Source organism: Chrysochloris asiatica, unplaced genomic scaffold (genome assembly GCF_000296735.1).
Source record: "Chrysochloris asiatica unplaced genomic scaffold, ChrAsi1.0 scaffold00050, whole genome shotgun sequence".
Taxonomy (NCBI): domain Eukaryota; kingdom Metazoa; phylum Chordata; class Mammalia; order Afrosoricida; family Chrysochloridae; genus Chrysochloris; species Chrysochloris asiatica.
In genome coordinates, this window is record NW_006408568.1 from 11,507,189 (window position 1) to 11,523,724 (window position 16,536).

The window sequence follows — 16,536 nt, forward strand, 5'->3', positions numbered from 1 at the left end:
AGTGCTGTGGGCCTCTCTCTAAGCAGAGTGCTGCCTGTTTCCTACTCAGCTCAAAAGTCCACGCAGAAGAGGGTTTGGCTGCCATGTAATACACACACAAACCTGCTTCCTTCCATGTTCTATAACATAGTATTAAAACTCTACCAATAGTCTTTAAAATAAGGCTAAGAAAGCTTAAAAGGACTTTAGTAGTCCATTAGTACCTTATATTAGAAAATTGTATTGCTCAGGAAAGCAAATCCAAGCTTTCTTCCTGAGCCGGAAGAGTAGGGCTGCAAGTAGCCGGCAGCCGAGGGTGCTACTGGGCCCCAGAATGGAGAGGGAAGAAGGGCTGGGGAGCAGGTAGAGACCCAGGCCCACTCAGTAAAGGCCTAGGAGCTGCCATTACTGGTTCTTACATTTCTGGTTAAGCTCCTCACACAGGAGAACAGGTCCTGGTTAATCAAGTTCACAGCTGTGCGAAAGACATCACGAAGCAAAGAAGGCATGTGATCGGCCACCTTTTTGGCTAACAGCATGGTCACCATCAGTTTGGTCTTCTCCAAATCCATGTCCCTGGGACAGGTCTTCATCACCTGCCCCAGGGCAGTCTCCAGGTAATTTCTCCTGTCCTGGGAGAAGTAAAAAGAGAAGGATCACACAGAACTGCTTAGTTAAAAGTATTTCCTCTTAAAGGAAAAACTGCCCTAGGCAGCCCCTTCGCCCCCAATGGGTAAGTATGAAGGCATGGAGTTGGTTACAACTCATAGTGACCATGTATAGGACTTTTGAGGAGCGGTTGGTGAACTTGAACTGTCAATCCAGTGCTGACCCTCCAGCACCCCACCAGGACTCCACAGGAAGTAGTTATCAAATGTGGTGCTGTAGGATGAGCACTGGACCACGGTCAGTTTGAATCTTAAGGATGTTGGTTCAGACTCACCAGCTGCTCCTCAGAAACCCTACACCAGGATCGCTATAAGTGGGAACTGACTCACCTGCACTTACCAACACCACCAGTAGTAGGTTGGGCAAAGAGAGTAGGAAAGAATTGCATTTTGAAAGGCAGTGAGAGGAAGTCACTCCCTGGAATGGGATGTTCATGAACCAAACATACATGATTGAACACAGTGTGCCCACCAGTAGATTCATCATGGAATACAAAAGCCATGTCAGCCCCTGACCCATCTGATTAGTGCAGCTCTAGTACAGGAGAGGCAGGACTTCAGCTCATCGACACCTGCAGTCAGAGAAGCTCAGACTATGCTAGCTGCTGAAGACATGAGACAAGAGAGACAGCTCCAGAATGGAGACCAGCTTTCGTGGAGGACATTCCTGGCTGAACCTTGATGGAACCCCTGTAGCTAACAAGGCATCTACTTGATGGCCTCAACAGTATTTATTTCTATCTCCCACTAAATTTTTTCAGGAAGCACACAGTGCCTTTAACTTATCCTGAATCCTTCAAGGTGCCAAGCAAACAGGGAAGATTCAGTCATTACTTGTATATTCATGGACTGTGACCACAAAGCCAAGAGTAGCTGGCTTTTCTTGTCACGCCTGGCATTTCTACCGACATCTCGGTATACCTTCTTAGGACTGAAAGACTCTGGAAGAAGACATACACATTTCCCTGACAGTTGCTCTGGAGGCCTTTTTATCCCTAAAAAGTAGTCCTGGTGACACTGTAGTTTATGCGTTGGGCTACAGATGTTAAGGTCAGCAGTTCAAACCCATTAGCTGCTCCATGGAGAAAAATGAGGCTGTCTGCTCCCGTAAAGATTTACAGTCTGGCAAACCACATATGGGGCTGCTTAAAGTCACAATTGACTTGATGGCAATGTTTGTTGTTTTGTTTTGTCCCTTGTCCCTTGACTCTGGTTGCTAAATGTCAACTAATAGAATCTTTGAAAGTCCCAGACCTGACAGGAACTGAATCACCTCCCTGCATGCTGATCTTCCTGATAGGGAACAAAGGACAGATGTTTGACAAGTCAGACAGTCCTCATCCTCCCGTGGACTCAGCAATGGCACAGGAGTTTGATTGCTTTACTTACGTCCTCTGACAGGTCCCTGTTCATCAAGTGCCTTGCCAGGTTTTGCACCAAACCTGGTTGGACCCTTTTTTCCATCTCGTCTCCTATTTGGGCGAGATGCAAAGCAATGTTCCGGATAACTTCCTCTTGACTTTCAGAATCTGTATGTCCAGGCAGGGGCAGGAAAGAGACAGTGGAGTTAGACAACAATCCATTCAGTCTTCTCACTCTCACCCTCCCCAACCCCAAAGAGAAAAGACTTTTCTGCTCCCACGACGCACTGTGGTGGGCCGCGGGGTAAGGACATGGAAGCAGCAGCTTGGGGGCAAGAGATCAGGCCCAGAGACGGGCCTGAAAGAGCAGAAGACTGGCTCAAGAAGCGGGTCACTCCCCCAAATACAGAGGCCACATCTGCCCACAGGATCAGTGATGCTGGGGGCATTTCTGTGGCATGAACTGTGTGTCCGCCTCAGACACTGTGAAGGCAGTCAGCATGTTCGAGTCCCAGCCCCACCACTTCCTAGGCCTGAGGCCCTGAACAGTGAAGCCCACCCCCTCTAAATGGAACTCTCCTTACGTCACTCCTCTTCAGCTCCACTGGCCTCCCCCCCCGCTGGATCTTTCTGTCTGAAGGGCTCATTCCGTCCTTCAGGGTGGCCTTTTCTGACCACTGCTCAGTCCAATGTTACTAACCCACACTCCTTGCTCTCTTCCCCACTTTTTTTGCCTTGGCACTTACTACTGGATATTTTGATTTAGTTTATTCGTCATATTCGTCATAAGGGAAGCTTTAAAAGGTCCACAATTTAAAACCTATTTTACTGTCAAATACCCAGTAATTAAGACAATGCATGGCACAGATGCATGGATAAAGATACGAATGGGCCCAGTACCTAAGTTCTAGAAGTTATTCACTAAATGCCAGTTATTTATTTCTCCCATTAAATCTATTTCTCTGTGCTTGCATCTTTCCTCTGGCTTCTTATTTACCCAGGATAGAAACCTCATACTTTACTCTCCTCTGGCTTCTTATTTACCCAGGATAGAAACCTCATACTTTACTCTCAACTTTATCATTGCATTTGCACCCAACTGTTACATCCTGTCTTACAGAGAAGACACCCCCATCTCTCCTACCCTGCTCCTAGAACTCCCACACTGCCCTCTAGGACCCGTCTCTCCTCCTCAATGTCAGGAGATTCCTCAGAGCCATGCCTGGGGTAGGGCCAATGAGGCCCTTCAGGGGGCAGCATGCCCAGGTGCCCCACTAGCTTCCTTCTAGGTCTGGCCATGACATTTGTATAAATGTGGACATTACATCACGTGTCTGCTCAGGACATGACCTAGCCTAAACTTGCCAGTGACCTGCACTATTCCTTTCAACTTTTCTCACCAAACTCGTCTATTCACAATGCTCACTAAGCAGACCCGTCACAGGCCCTGCAGCCTTTTGTTTACACGGTTGCCTTTCTCTCTTCTCAAAAAGGCCCAGCTCAAGTGCAGTTGCACCCACAAGGTTTTTTTTCCAGGCTCCCACAGAGCCAGGTGTAACACCTTCTTGCAGCTCCACAACACTTAATCTGCTCCTCACTTAACCCCTAAGCCTCTCCACCCTACTGTAGTTGTTTAAGAGCCCTGGGGGCGCTGTACAATAAGCACTGGACAGCTAACTACAAGGTTTGGGTTGGTACTTTATGCACCTGTCTTCTCTCACTTGGGGTCACTAGTTCATGTCTAGTCTGTCCGGCCCAGCAGAGTAAGTGAATGTGATCATGGTGATATGAGTAGTTACTGTGCATGCCAGTTTCCTACCCGAGGGCGCAGTGACATGAACAATCCATGATCACTTTTGCAAATGCCATTTGGGTTCAAGTCAGGCTTTGCAGGCTATGGGTAAGGAGCAGCGTACAAAAAAGAGAAACAGAACGGCACAGGGGCATCCTCGAGCCACAGCCTCCAGGTACCCCTGCAGCAGCTTCTCAGAGCACAGTCCCTCCTCCCCAACTCCTTACATAACCTTTCCTAAAGGTGCCAGATGCTTTGCCTCCAGAGCAGGGCTGACCAGAACGCAGTCCAGGCAGACCTGCAGGGATCGGCTTGTGGTGTCCTCTCCTCGGCCACCAGAGGGCAGTGAGACGTGACCTTCATGCAGGAGAGTAGACCAAGGTCCACACCAAGTCCTACCCAGTGGGTAAGGGGCTGGCTCCCACTGAGACCCTCAGAGTCACATTAGACTTTTAGGGTAGTGACTCGTTCTAAACCAGGCATGTATTGGAAATACCTGGGGAATCTCTTGCTCTAGGATATTTGGATTCAGGACACTGGAGTATCCCAGGGCCTGGGCATTTTGGAATAAAGTTTCTCATACAAGTCCAAAGTGTATGCTACACAGAAAGGTCAGATCTGGCAGTGGGGGAGCCTCACTAAATTCTTCCAGCCTTCAGTTTTGGACAGTATCTGTGGGTGGAGGTGGCATGGTGGCATAGGAGAACTAGAGCAGATGTTGGAAGCAGGTCAAGGAAGGGGAAAGGAAGTCTGGGAATGCTACAGCTGGAGGCAGCCCCCACAATGAGAGTACAGTCGAGCCCAAGCTCAGGTCCTGGCTCTGGGCCTCAGTTTACCTTCCTCTGGGCCTCCATTTCCTTATCTGGAAATGCAATTCACAATACTTCACTGGTCTAGTTATTTAAGGGAGAAACAACTGCCCATTGCAGTCATGGGGATTCTGACTCAGTGGAGAGTCAGCAACACAGAGGACCCCTAATGAGGTGACCACTACAGTGACAGAAACAATAGACTCAAACATAGCACCTGTGAGGATGCATTCGGACCACACAGTGTTTGCCTAGAGTCAGTAGGAATCTAGTCACTGTAACTTGGAACCAATTCCATGGCTTCTTGCAACTGCATTAACACGTTTGAGAGTCCCCCTGCGTTAAATAATCTAGATGAGTGGTCCCAAATCTTGGTTGTTTATCAGATTCACCTGTGACTATTCTGTAGTGGCCCAGACAGCAGCATCAACCAGGTGCACCTAGAGGTTGATTTTCGGCACATCAGAAGGAAAACATTTCTAACAATCATCCAAAAATGATCAGTAATGAGTGCAACAGCAAGGGAGGTAGTCAAGTACAGACCAAACCACCATACATACATATCTATAATGTGTGTGTATATATGTATATATAATATATATTCAAGTATATATAATGGACTGAAACCGCAGAGGAGACTGGATCCAAAGGTCTCCTCCAGCCAGCCCTTTTGTTGTTGTCAGGTGCCATCGAGCCAGAACTAACTCATAGCGACCCCACACACAGCAGAACGAAATAATGTCCGATTCTGGGCCAACCTCACTACTGCTGCCACACCTGAGTCCATCAATGATGCCACCTGGCTGATCCATCTCGTTGGGGATCTTCCTCTTTTTCTCTGACCTCACCTAGCATGACATCCTTCTCCATTGATTGTTCCCTCCTGAGAATATGTCCCAAGTATGAGAGACGAATAAGCTCTTAGGGTCCCAAGATGTTATGAGTGATGACAAAGCCCAGTTGTGGAGTAAATTAGCCGGCCAACACTCACTTGACTCACTTCTCACGACGTAGAAGTGGCTGCTCCGGTTGCCATCTGTCTGCAGGTCCTCATGCTCCTCATCCTCCATGAAAGCCAGCACAGGAAGCTCCCGGCCCAAGGCCTTCAGCTCATCGTGGAAGTTACAGTTAGAGGAGTGTTTGAGGAAGGCAAACACCAGAAGGTTGGTGATGTGCTCATTTGGGAGCCTTGAGCCATTGCTGACCTGAGGAGAAAGGGACAACATCTGTGGGCATCTGCTCACAGGGCCAGAAGTCCTTCTGACCACTCCAAGGGCTCACGTACAGCCTGGCCTGAAATAGCCCCACTGATTCCTCCAGAGCAGAGACCAGGCTCACAGCGCCCACTCTTAAGATTCACGAGACAGCTACTCAGCGCGCGTGAGGCCTCCTGACATCTTGTTGCACTGGGCTTGCTTTTGGGGCAGGAAGGTCCACAGCATTTGGATGCCTGTCCATGTAACTACATACATTTCGCCAAGTCTCCTGTACCCAGTAGCAACTCCAGCCCACCTTCGTGGCGACGCATCTAGAAGCTCTTCTTTTCCATACTCCCCTTTGTAGGCCAGGATGGTACTGTGGAAATAGCAGGTTTTCAAGAGATACTAGGAAGGAACTCTGGTGACACAGTGGTTAAAGTACTCGGCTGCTATCCAGAAGGTCAGCAACTCAAGTCACTCTGGGAGACCGATGTGGCAGCCTTGGAAACGTTATCAGGCACTTCTACTTTGACCTATACGGTTGTGATGGGTCCGAATCGACCCCAGGTGGAATCTAAAACACGTGCCTTGGAGCAAGTCCAGTGGACTTTGAGGGTGTTATCTGAAGGGCTGGCGCCATCCACTCAACACAGCCTCTGTGCTCTGGACGTCTGGAGGGGCATCTCTGTGCCCTGAGTTTGCAGCCAAGTTGTTGTATTCTTGCCTAATTAAGGGAAGCACCTGTCACATCCGCAGTCAGACACCTGGGATGAACGGACCTAGAAGGCTAAGGATACTGACACCTCTGCCCAAATAGATGCAAAACAGACAGCCTGCCCTTGAAGAGAAGGTCAGTAAGAAGGTGAAGAGACAGGGAAAAATGATTTCTACCCTCCAAGTTCTTAATATTTTTTGTTAGAAGGAAAAAGAAAACCAACAAAAACTTACCATCAGAAACACACAGGAGAATACCGCATGAAGACAGGCAGATTTTTTAAGTGTAGGTAGAGATTGGAGTAATGCAGCTACAAACCAAGGACACAAGGAACCTAGGAGTGAGACCTCCCAGAATCGCCTTCATTCTCACTTAGAGCCTCCAGAAAGCCCAAGAACACATTTGTTGTATAAAGACACCCACTTTAGGATTCTGTCACAGCAGCTGTAGAAAATGAGTAAGGCAGTCTCTGTCCCAGAACTCCTTTTTGATTTTGTTAGGTACTTGGGAGTCTCAACAGCGACCCCATGTGGCAGAGTAGAACGGCCCCAGACTCTTTCCGACGCTGTATGGTGCGGTGCTGTGGGTTAATGCGCTTGGACTGCAAGTCGATTTAAATCTCAAGATTGATTCAAGCTTACCAGCCGCTCCTCAAAAACCCTATACAGGGTCGCAACCAACTCGATGTCACTGCTTTGGAGTCCTGGTGGTGTACTATGGGTTAATGCGCTGGACTGCAATGTCAGCTTGAAATGCAAGGTTCGTGGTTTAAGCTCACCAGCCACTCCTTGGAACCAACTCGACAGCACTTCACAACAACAGATCTTTATGGGAGCAGATCTCCAGGTCTTCCTTTCATGAGCCACTAGGTGGGTTCAAACCACTGACTTTTCAGTTTGCAGCCAAGCACTTAACCGTGTTTTAGCAGCAGGGCTTGGGGCTGGTATCCAGGTGGCTACACTCTGATGCATGCAGAGTGGCAGTTACCAACAATACACTGGGTTAGACTATCAAATATAATCTAAAAAAGCTGGCAGGGAGGGAAAGCAAAGATTTTCATATTTGAGAAGGATGGTTCTAGGCACCATGAGTTGGTATCAGACCTAGTTCGTTGGGTGTGTCAAGGGCAGCTGGTCTACACATGCACAGGAAGTGGGTGTGAAGACAGCGTATTTCCAAGAAGAACTACAGCTGTAACACACCAGGAAAACAGTGACTTTTTTGGATCTTCTAGGGCTAAAAAGTTGAAATGGATGACTCAGAAGATGTTGAGATTGGGTAAGTTGCTCATTCTATAAGAGCACAGTAAAGAAAAAAGAAAAACTGAGGACACCCTACTGGACAGATTACAAATAGTCTGAGGGAAGCAAAAAATGATGGCCATCCTACGAAATCAGTGCCAGTTCAGGGACAAAGGTAGTGCTGGGCTCCAGATCCCTGGAAACAGGAGCAGATAAAGTCAATCTCACAATTTCCTGTGTGTTTTTCTAAGTAACAGAGGAGTCCTGGTGTGGGGCTGTAGGATAAGCACTGGATTGCTAACCGCAAGGTCAGTGGTTCAAACCCAGCAGCCACTCTCAGAAACCTTACACAGGGGTCCCTATGCATCTGAATCAAGAGAAATCTACAACAGGATGAAAGTTGGGATCTTCAAATACATGAGAAAACTGACGAGTGCTTCACTGTGAAGCCCACCTCTGTGGCACTTCGAGTAAGCTTCTTCACCCCTGCGTCTCCCTGTTCTCACTGGTAAGGAAACTAAAGGAAAACCCTGGGGAGTCATGATTCCCACCCTTCCTACACGGGGGGGTCAGCAGGAGGACAAATGGGGCAATGTGGGAGAAGGAACATCCTACATTCAACGAACCATACACATTGCTTGACTACAGGTTGCTATCCCCTACATGTACAAACAGTTGACAGCATTTATTTCTGTTCCCTTTATCTACTACATTCCTCCCTGTGTCTCTTGCTATCTTCATCCTTCCTCTACTTCACTCCCTTTTTTTTTTTTTTTAAAGCTTTGGTGAATTGAGTGATAGTTTACATGGCAGAGCCTCAGTTTTGCAGTCAAACAATTGCATCTTGTTTCATTTGTAATGATTACAATCCCCTTTTTTGATGTACACATACTCAGGAATATGCAATCATTTAAACAACCAAAGGGCACAGTTTGCAAACCAGCCCCTTGCCCGTTGGCCCACAGCCTTTCTCTGTCCATGAGTCTAGAGTCCTCAGCTGCTCTGTCTCTCCATGCCATCACTTCTGCCTCTGTCTCTGGTGTCACTGCTTCTCTGGTTAGGGTCCCACCGTCTGTCCATGGATCTTCCACCTTTACAATTTTGACAATCGCAATTATAAAGTGACTGTCTTTTTTAAGACAGATTATCTCAAGAGTAAGGGAGCAAGGACAACAGTATCAAGCTGAGGGGGACAACAGTATCATGCTGAGAGGGACAACGGGTAGGTATAAATGGCACTAAACAAGTATTTTAGCCACTGATGTTGTCAGTGTTAGGTACCACTGAGTCGTAAAGCCCCTATGCACAACAGAACAAAACATTGCCCTGTCCTGCACCAGCCTCACAATTGTTGCTACATTTGAGCCCATTGGTGCTGCCACTGTGCCAATTCATCTTGTTGGGGTTCTTCGTCTTTTTCTCTGACCCTCCACTTTACCCAACATGATAGCCTTCTTTGGGGACTGATGCCTCATAACAATATGTCTGAAGTATGAGAGATGACATCTGCCCATCCTGGCTTCGAAGGAACATTCTGTCTCTACTTCTTCAAACACAGATTGCTTTGTTCTTTTGGCAGTCCATGGTACTTTCAATATTCTCCTCCAACACCATAATCAGAACAAGGTAGAGCTCCCCAAATCCTCTCTACTCAGTATGTCTTAGGCCGGCCCTCCAGCTACAAACATGGAAACCATGAAGTTATTATCCTTTGAAAAGGGTATTCGACAAGTGCCCACTGAGAACCTTCTGGGCACCAGGTCCTGCTACCTGCTCTTTAGGCTACTGTAGCTGCTGCCCACAGTGGCTGCTGAGAAGAGCAGGTTTCCTGCAGAGACCACTGATACGCCCTTGCGCTGGGACACTTACGAATGGGTAGAACTTGCCCCAGGAGAGCCATGAAAAGTAGATAAACCAAATTTTCTGATTGGATGTGCTATGATTTTCCCTCGATGTGCTATGATTTTCCCTTCCAAGACCGTTATGTGGAACAGAAATAGTTTAGGCAGCATCAGTTAGGGGAATGGCTTATGTGAGAGGGTGCTTCAAAATGTTTGTGGAAAAACGGAATGAAAAAATAATGGGATTTTTGCACAAACTTTTTAGAGCCCCCTTGTATGATGATCTCTGGGTAATGTCTCCAACCCAAAACAAATGGCTTCTCAATGGCCTTAAGATCAGCCAGCCCTCAACCTCCCATTTGTGACCAGGCACTATATGTTAGAGAAAGAGAGGGACAGGTAAGAGTAAGGAACGCAGAGAGAGAAAGCAAGGAAGGACAGGAAAGGGAAGCCGAGGAAGGAATCCCTCTCCCTGTACTCTGGGAAGTTAGAGGCTCTTCTTTGCAGCGCAGTGCAACGACGACAGGCACGTAAATGAAGAAACAGCCACCTCCCATTCCCCTCCCGAAGCATTCCTCCAAACCAATTCCAGAGTCTGACCTGAGAGCTCATGGCGCTGTCAGTGTTGGGAAGGAAGCTCCGACTTACTACTGGCTCACAGGTGACTGCGGTTAGGTCAGCGGCCTGGAAGAAGATGGACAAGACAGACACACAAACAAGGGTTGGTGGCTGAAAACCTGCAGACACAGGTTATGAATCACAGCTTTGCTGGGCTTGAACCAACCCCACTGAAATCTCCACTGCCCATCCCCACTTCCCTCCTCCTTGGCTATGTGCATTAACCCAGTGAACAAACGGGATTTTCATCCCTAAGCCTTTCCCAAGGAGCTCTAGTAGTGTATGGGGGCTCATAAGTTGGGCTGCTAACCTCATGGTCAGTAGTTCGAAACTACCGGCTGCTCCGCGCGAGAAAAGAGAAGGCTTTCTACTCCTGTAAAGATTTACAGGCTTGGAAACCCTAGGCAGGGTCACTATGAGTCAGAACCGACTCCACGGCACATAACCACCACCAGCAAGCCTTTCCCAGCATCTTAGAACTCCCTCCCATCCCCCTCCTGGCCAATCCTCCCCTCTCAGAATTCAACTCTTCTACTTCTGTACGATAAACACTGGACTGCAAACCATAAGATGCATGATTCAAATCCACCAGCTGCTTCTCAGAAATCCTCTACAAGGTTGTTATGCGTCGGCACTTAACTACTCCAAGGCTCAATAAAACCTCACTTATCAGGCATATAGGGGCAGAATGATTCACATTAGTCTAAAGTTTCTAGAGTAACTTTAGTTCAAACCTACCAGCTGCTCCTTGGAAACCCTATTCAGGGTTGCTAGGAGTCAGAACTAATTCAACAGCACTTTAACAACAACAATAAAATACTAAAAAAAAAAATTTTCAGAAAGAGCCCTGATAGTGTAGAGGGTTACGAACTGGGCTGCTAACCCGCAAGGTCAGCAGTTCGAATTCACCAGCTGCTCTCAGGTGAAAGATGAGGCTTTCTGCTCCCACAAAGACTTACAGCCTCATATAGGGTCGCTATGGGTTGGAACCGACTTGGCTGCGCTTAACAACAACAGGGTCCCTATGAATCAGAACTGACTCATCGGCATGTAGCAACAATCTTCTGGGAACCCATTTATTGATATGGCCACTGTCACAACTATTTTGCATGGCAACCATATGACCAACCCATTCCTTGACCTTGCGACAGTTCTCAGAGAACAAAACAATCTCACTGGTTCCACACAACTCTCCTGAGCGCTGATCCTGACTTAATGGAGGAAGAAAATTCACAGAGCGTTAACATGACAGCCAAGAAGGGGCTGGCCAGTTCTCATTGTCAGGCCAAATGGCTTTGGTCATTCACATATGAATGTCATTGGGGCCTTGAATTGCCCCTTGGTTCTTGGGTAACACCATGCACAACACAACAAAACCCAGCCCCGTCCTGCCTCATCCCATGATTGGCTATAGGTTTTCAGGCTGACTTTCAGAACTAGCTTTCTAGGCCTTTCTTCCTATCTGCCTCAGTCTGGAACTTCCACTGAAGTCTGTTCAGCATCCCAGCCACATGCAAGCCTCCACTGGCAGGTGGGTGGTGGCTGTGCTTGAGGTACAGGGCCAGGAATTGAACTCAGGTCTCCGGCTTGGAAGGCAAGAATGCTACCATAGAACCATCACTGTCCCATATATAAATAACTTCAGGATGTCTAGAAAGAAAAAGTGATACATATGACAATTACCTAAAAGATTAAACCTACCATATGACAAATACACTAATTAATCCAATATAAGCAACCAACCAGCTAAAACAAGCAAGCCTTAAGACCACACAATGGAATATGTGTAACCATTAACAAGAATGAGGGATCTATGTGAGCACCAGGAGCACAGGACATCCAGAACAGATGGGAAGAGAATTTCTTAGAGTAAATAGAATGGCCCTATTTTAAAACGTATTTCCCAGCGTATAAATGTGTTTTGCCATTATATTAGACTGAGCAAATGAAACTGTCGTTGTGTGGAGGACAAATCAGTGGAATATTGACAATCTCATCTGGTTCCTAAATGTGCAGGAAGTGAAAAGCAAACAGAAGACGACAGCCAACTTATTTCCAGGAAGAAAGGCTCAGTAAGGCCCCTACCGGCAGTGACAGGGTAGGCAGAGGGGCATGCACCCTGTGTCCAGCAGCCAGGCAAGCCCTGTAACCCAGATCCGAGCCTCGGACACATGCTTCCACTCTTGGCACTGCCCATGTTTCTGTCTTAGGTGCTCACACTGGCCTTTGGGCTCTGGCACAGCTAGGGAGCAGCACCGACTGTGGAGTCTGGAATAGTGACCCTTACAGGCTGGGTGTGGCTGTACCAGGGAGGGAAGGTGGCCAAGAGCAAATGACTAAGAAATTCACAAGGACTGGCTCAGGAGCCATTGGTGGGCCTTCCATAGGGCAAGAGGCAAGAGTCAAAGCCAGGATCAGGGCAAGAACAAAAGAAAGCCCACTCTCAGAAACAGGCCCATAGCAGCCAGCCATTTCCCCAGAGTCACTACAACACAGTAACTAAGCAACCAGAACCCTGACTACACACTTCTTCACCCGGTCCCCACTACCACTACCACATTCCTGCAGGAAGTAACTAAAATACTGTGTAGTGGACAAAACTAATGTTTGGCCAAGTCAACTGTCCCTCAATTTACAATAAAAGCTTTTCATTAAAAAAAGTGAGAAATTGAACTAGCAAGGGGGGTTCTCTTATTACCTTTCATTTAAATTGGCAATATTGTTTTCTGGATAACTAATTTAGTCAAATATTGCATGGATAACAAATAACAGAACTCATTTGTATATGGAGGAAAAAAAAAAAAAATTAGCCAGTTGAGCTGGTCTGAAGTGCAGGGAGGCATCGCATCTGAGAACTTCCAAACTTGCAATCAGTACCTGTTTGACCAAACTTAGATGGCTAACTGACCAGAACTCAACCAGCTACAGATAAAGATGTGTGATAACCGTGAGCAAGTATAAATTGCTACTATATGGGAACTGGACCTTTGCTTATGGATGCAGTTGCTATAAAAAATGGGAGGCTATAAAGGCAAGAAGTGGCTGGTTTACAGGCTTTCATGAGTGTGCTTAGTTTTATAATGAGGGGGATAAGGTAGAATCCCCACTGAATAGTTTTTCTCTTCTCAGTGGGTTTGGTAAAAGGGGTTAGGGGATGATGCTGATAGGATTTTGTGATTCAATTGTGAGTAACTGTTAGCAGAAATCATTGTGATTGTCATAACCGTAATTGTAGAAGATGTATTAAAAGGGGAGAGTACTTAATTTTTCATTTCAGGAACTGACGATCCCAAGACCATCAAGAAGGAAGAGCATGAGTGGAGTATGAGATCCTACCTAGAAAGGCAGCCACAGCAGAGATAGTGGAACAGTGGTTGGCATGGAGAGACAGAGCAACTGAGGGCTCTAGGCCCATGAACTGAGTAAGACTGAGTGACTGCGGGCAGGAGGCTGGCTTGCAGAATATGCCCTTAGAACATTTAAATGAATATATATATATTTTTTTGTTTTGTATGGGATCAAATATTTCTGCTTTGTTCATTTGTGAAACAAGATGTAAAAGAGAAGGCACAGGAAGGAAAACAGGGTTAACTGTTGTTGCAGAGAGGGGATTGTAATCACTGAGATGAAATAAACAGTATAATTTATTGAATATAAAGCTGATGATCTTGTCCGTTAATCTTCACTTAATTCAGAATAAAAAGTTAAAAACAAAAAACTACATAGAAAATATTATCCCACCATCTCAGCACTCAAGATAGTTCATATGGACATTTTAGTTGATTTCCTCCCATATTGTCATACACACACTCCCATATGACATTCCATATTCTTCTTTCACTTATATTAAAATGTAGTCTATTGCAGTGGTTCTCAACCAGGGGCAGTTTTGTCTCCAGAAGGCAGTATCTACGTGCATTTTTAGTTCTGCAATCTAGTGGCTGCTGCTCACCCCACTGCACAGAATAGCCCCCTTCAACAAAGAATTATAAATGTAAATAGTGTCAAGCTTGGCTGTTCTTTTGTACTCATGATCCAAAGGCAATTAATATCCTATTCTTAGACATTTACATTTTCAAATTCTTTATTATTAAAAAAGCACTGTAGTGAATGCCCCTGGTGTGGCATTTTCCAATGAGGTCCAGAATCAATCGAGATGAGATATGTGAAAATGCCACGTGCCGTACAGGCCTCACACTGGTGGGAGGGGTAGCTCACCTGGGCTCAGTTCACAATCGCAGCACCCACCCCAAAGAAAGGGCTGTGGCTTCTGGTTAGCAGCAGACTTTGCAAAGAGGAAGGAAGTGCATTTGCAGGCCTGGTTAGTATGACTTTGGAAATCTGCAGTTTACCTCTAAGGATAGAGCATCAATCCTTACTAGATCTGCCTCAGGTCAGCCTCAGGCTTACCCATTTATTATTTATCAAGAGTTCAGCAAGTCTCTCCCATTGGGAAAACAGAGCCGTGACACCAGATGGTGGTAGAGAAGTGGCCCTAGAGGCGGCAGCAGCACCCAGAGCAGGAGACAGAGCAGTGGGCCTTCAGCAGGAGGCTCCCCTGTACAGTGGGCTGCTCCAGACACTTCATCAGGGGAGCTCGGTTTGCTGATCTACACAGTGAGAGCTGAGCACCATCGGGCTGAAGTGGTGTGGAAAGTCCTTTGGGTATTTATTAGCAGTGCTTTAAAGAGCTCTGGTAGCGTAGTGGTTACAAATTGGGCTGCTAATCTCAAGGTCAGCAGTTCAAAACTAGCAGCGGTTCTGTGGGAATAGATGAGGCTTTCAGCTCCTGTAAAGATTTACAGCCTTGAAAACCCTGTACACGGTCACTATGGGTCAGAATCAATTCGACAGCATTTAACAACAAAAGAGCTTTATAACACTGCCCAAGTAGGATAGAGACCAAGGGGTTGTGTGACAAAGAGGGGTATGCCACTGGACAGAGCCGAGAAAAGGCTGTCCTAACCAGAACTGTCCCAAATAAATACCATTAATTGTGTGTGTGGGAAAACAACATAAAGAAGAGGTGAGTCAACTGTCAGTGGTGAGTGGGGCCCAGGAAGACAGGATGAGGACATCCACCAACAAGAATCTAGAAAACAGAACTCCAGCCAACCTAGAGAAGTTTGTCCACTTGTGAATAATCTTTCAATACTGAGTAGGAGTATTTGTAGCTGTGGGTTGAAGAGAAATGCCTCCAAATATTAAAAGTTATAAAAATATATCCTTTTTCTCCGTGAAGGGATGTTTTGGTATAAGACTCTGGGTTTACTGCCTGCCCTGTCACTTTCTGCTAGGTGACCTTGAATAAATTACCTGTCCTGCCTAGTGACCAGTTTTCTCATCTGGAAGATGGAAATAATTCTACTACACATTCATACATTTATTGGGGGTAATTTAAATAAGTTAAACATAATACACACACAATAGTGTTAACTATTCAACAGGCTCCTAAAGTTCTGAGTTACTAGTGCTGTAGATGAATTCAACGGCATCTATAACCTTCTGCACAATTCCTCAGTGGCTAACAGCCTCAAAGCTTAGACTGCTTTCAGCCTAACACCCTAAACACAGTAGCCCCACAAGGACGAAAAGGTAAACTACCATTCTTTCCCCTTCCTTCTGAGACTCAGTTGAAAAAATAGCCAGAAGGGCAACAAACAGGAAACCATAACCCAACTTAATCTCTGAAGAAGGCTTTCCTGTTACCAGGCAAGTTCAAAAGCAGATTTCCCAGCAACTACATGGTGTGTATAAGGGAAGCCCAGTTAATACCACTACTATTCAAATGTATGCACCAACCAATAAAGCCAGTGAGGATGAAATAGAAGAATTCTACCAACTTCTTCAATCTGAAATCGATCTAACATGCAATCAAGACGTATTGATCATTACTGGTGATTGGGATGCAAAGGTTGGGAGCAAAGAGGAAGGATTAGTAGTTGGAAAATATGGCCTTGGTGATAGAAATGATGCTGGAGAACATATGGTAGAATTCTGCAAAACCAATGATCTGTTCATTTCAAATACCTTCTTTAGGCAGCGTAAAAGACAACTATACACATGGACCTCTCCAGATGGAATACATAGAAATCGAAGTGACTACATCTGCGGAAAGAGACGGCGGAAGAACTCCATATCATCAGTGAAAACAAGGCTAGGGGCAGACTGTGGAACAGACCATCAATTACTCATATGCAAATATAAACTGAAGCTGAAGAAAACAGGTCCACGAGAGCCAAAATATGACCTTGCATATATCCCACCTGAATTTAGAGATCATCTGACTAACAGATTTAACACATTAAACACT

The 16,536-nt window shown here is 46.2% G+C and overlaps 1 protein-coding gene across 1 annotated transcript in view; it reads right to left on the minus strand.

Annotated features, from left to right (window-relative positions):
• Window positions 1-371: 371 nt before the first annotated feature.
• The window catches only part of LOC102827510, an 85,805-nt gene continuing 69,640 nt past the window's right edge, over window positions 372-16,536 (minus strand). Inside the window, exons 4-8 of the mRNA XM_006862783.1 lie at window positions 6,122-6,184; window positions 5,895-6,024; window positions 5,601-5,814; window positions 2,037-2,176; window positions 372-611 (exon numbers count right to left, since the gene is read on the minus strand). Coding sequence (XP_006862845.1) covers window positions 372-611; window positions 2,037-2,176; window positions 5,601-5,814; window positions 5,895-6,024; window positions 6,122-6,184 — 787 coding nt within the window. The remainder of the gene's footprint in view (window positions 612-2,036; window positions 2,177-5,600; window positions 5,815-5,894; window positions 6,025-6,121; window positions 6,185-16,536) is intronic.